Source organism: Cryptomeria japonica, chromosome 11 (genome assembly GCF_030272615.1).
Source record: "Cryptomeria japonica chromosome 11, Sugi_1.0, whole genome shotgun sequence".
NCBI classification, from domain to species: domain Eukaryota; kingdom Viridiplantae; phylum Streptophyta; class Pinopsida; order Cupressales; family Cupressaceae; genus Cryptomeria; species Cryptomeria japonica.
The window spans coordinates 544,567,174-544,570,086 of record NC_081415.1 but is presented as its reverse complement, the minus strand read 5'-3'; the positions used below and the strand labels follow the sequence as shown (position 1 = coordinate 544,570,086).

The window sequence follows — 2,913 nt, the reverse complement described above, 5'->3', positions numbered from 1 at the left end:
TGAAGTGCATGTTTAGAGGTATCTTCAGGGTTAGAGTGATTCCCACCCAGATTGTAATTGTAAGGTTTGCCAGTGAGCATTTTGTAACAGGGTGTGGGACCTAAACCAAATCCTCGTTAAATCATTAAAAAAACATGATAAATGTCTAAAAAGCACATAGCAATACATGTGTACAGAATGAGTGCATGATTGCAAATTATATAAAAAAATCGAGTGCATGAATATAAGTTGCAGCAATAAATCGAATTCAAACCACAAGACAAAGCTTCCAAAAGAAAATGAAAACAACAGAAGTATCCCTGCTTCCCATAGGGCATCTAAACCAATTTGGAAGAGGTTCAACAGCCTGTAAATATTTAGGTTCTATGATTGCAAAACAAAATCCACCGCATGAAAAGATGCAGAGCAGGAAAAAAATAGATTAATTCTATGCAATATGAGTGTCATGCTCAGGCCTACAGATATGCATATCTGTGAAATCTTCATGAGAGGAAAATGAGCATGCACAGGAAATGTGTATCAGATAAAACAAGAGGGATATAACATACTAAACATTCAGTAATAATTATTTATTAAATTGTCTGGACAATACAGACATAAGCATATATGAAGCTTCTGAAAGAGAGTTAATATTCTCTCCTATTCTTCATCTTCTAACTGAAATGCATCGATAGGAAAGGATTTTCCAATTCCCAGGTTACTCTTAAAGTAAATTTTCTTACTAGAAGGATCATTGATAGCCATCTCAGTAATATGTATCCAAAACAAAAGTTCTTTACTCTTCACTCCAGTCATCTTTTTCATCGATCGTTTCCCAACATAAGAAGTAAGTTCGGTACCATAAAACACTGTCTTCCCAGTTTTCTTGTTGTAGTGTTCAAATGGCTTCTTCTGTTTAAGCCAAACAAAACCAGTTTCCTTTACATAGCCAGTTTCCTCAAGATCCTTCAAAGGAAGAAGTCCCTTGGGGAGGTCCATTGCTTCCAAAAGCTCCAAAGATTTCTTATAACACATTTCTGCGCCATAGTAAACCTCAGCACCGCTTCTTTCATCTTTTAATCCGTGGGAGGCCATGATTCGGTTCTTGAAACTTCTTTGAACACGGTCCTTCAACAAAGTTTTCCAAACAAATCAGTCTAAACAGCAGAAAAATGTATTTCCTAACAAAAAAGTACTCACATTCTATTCACAAAATTTGAAATTACCCTCAAAGCATACAAACTTCAATTTCCAAGATTCCTTTTCAGAGCAGTTCTAGTGTAAAGCAGCAGACATGCCTAAATTCAATTCAAGAATCATGATAGATTCTAGAAAACACCCACGATCCATATTATAAAACATTAAATAAATTATGCACAACTTAATCTGCAATTCACACAATCCAATTGGAAAAGAACAGTGTAAAATATCCACAACTAATTCAGAAGCATTTACAAATTCTTTAAAACCAGTTTCCTTTTCCGCATAAATTAAACCCATAACCAGTCCATCAAATGCCAATTAAAATTTGAGAGCCCTAAAATTCACTTTTTGCTTAAAACAGGGTAACACTTTTACTTAAAGTTTTACAGAAACCAATCAGAAATATTCTAAATTCAGCTAACTTACAGATAAAAACAGCCAGTAGCCCAATTCACAAATATTTTCAGGCCAACAACCCTAATTCACAAATAATGGCAGATCAACAACCCAATTGACAAAATATTTAATAAACCATTCATAACAATCGACAATCCAACAACCAAATTCACAACTAGTGACAATCCAACTGTCCAATACACTTAATGCCGCAGATACTTATGCGTTAATCAATACTCACCCAAAAGACAATTCAAAAACTATCTTCGCTTAAAATCCCTCAATATAATCTGCATCCTATTTCTCAAATAAAGTCGCTAGTCCAACAGCCCAGGTTCAAATCGCTTATGTAACAAAATGATAAAATGGCTGGCATCCCAGCTCAAGAAATTCATTTTTTCACAAATTAGCATCAAAAGCATAAAAAATTCAAAAAGGACAAAAACAAAATCCCTCCAAAAGCCAGCACAGGGGATATTGAGGATACACATTATGATCAACTAAATTCCCAAATCACTCTCAAGAAAAAATGATTCACTTCAGGAAAATATCACTGAAAAAACTAATTCATGACAAAGATGATAACTTATCTCCCGAGAAAACATCCATAATTAAGCAATTGCCTACCTTGAGGACAAGAAATTCTGAATCCAAAGCTGTCGGTGAGTCCCCGAATCCAATTATGCATGGGATGATTGGGCAGCTTTGAACTTATAGGGAATCGACAATGGACTTCGTTTGCAAATGACATAAATTTGTTGAGACCGCTCAACAACATCAAATCTGCAAGCACCAAATCCACTTCAATATGACGTTAAGTACAGGTTTTAGAAATTAATAAAGTGAGTTTCGTAGGCGTTGGGCTAATAGTGCAAGAGTGCAGTAATTTTTATCTTATTAAAGAAAAATATACGTCGTGTATAAAAAGTCAGATGAGTTGTAAGGGGTCGTAAAATCATTGGTCAATGTTTGAATGAATCTTAAGGTAGATGAACTGTTATTTAATATTATTGATATTTATTATTTAGAGTTTAGTTTAGTTTATTGGTGAAGTTGTTTAGTTCATAAAAATTAAAAAATTAAAATATTGTTAACAATTGTTCAGTCGAAGAATTTTAATTATTGCTAAGGAAACATTTAATTGGAAACTTTATGAGAGGGAGGATGGTGGATTTATTGGAAGGTTGAGGTAGAACAACAACCGCAATGTCATTCAACACGTGTCAACAAGTTTCTCATGTAGGAAAAGGTTCCAACCCTATCACTAGAGACAAGAAATAACTACAATTATGTAAATGACTCCATTCCTTGAGAAATAGTGGCAACATTTTCTAG

At 34.2% G+C, this 2,913-nt stretch overlaps 1 protein-coding gene across 2 annotated transcripts; it reads right to left on the bottom strand.

Moving 5' to 3' along the window:
* Nucleotides 1–540: 540 nt before the first annotated feature.
* Nucleotides 541–2,395, bottom strand: LOC131041706 (uncharacterized). Of its 2 annotated transcripts, none has more exons than XM_057974889.2 (2): nucleotides 2,206–2,395; nucleotides 541–1,107 (listed from the first exon to the last, which is right to left on the bottom strand). In XM_057974889.2, exon 2 carries the CDS (start codon nucleotides 1,072–1,074, stop codon nucleotides 640–642), a length of 435 nt encoding a protein of 144 aa, XP_057830872.1. In that variant the 5' UTR covers nucleotides 1,075–1,107; nucleotides 2,206–2,395; the 3' UTR covers nucleotides 541–639. The 2 variants fall into 2 exon arrangements, with proteins under 2 accessions (XP_057830872.1, XP_057830873.1); XM_057974890.2 differs by having other exon boundaries at nucleotides 541–1,090; nucleotides 2,206–2,388.
* Nucleotides 2,396–2,913: the final 518 nt, after the last annotated feature.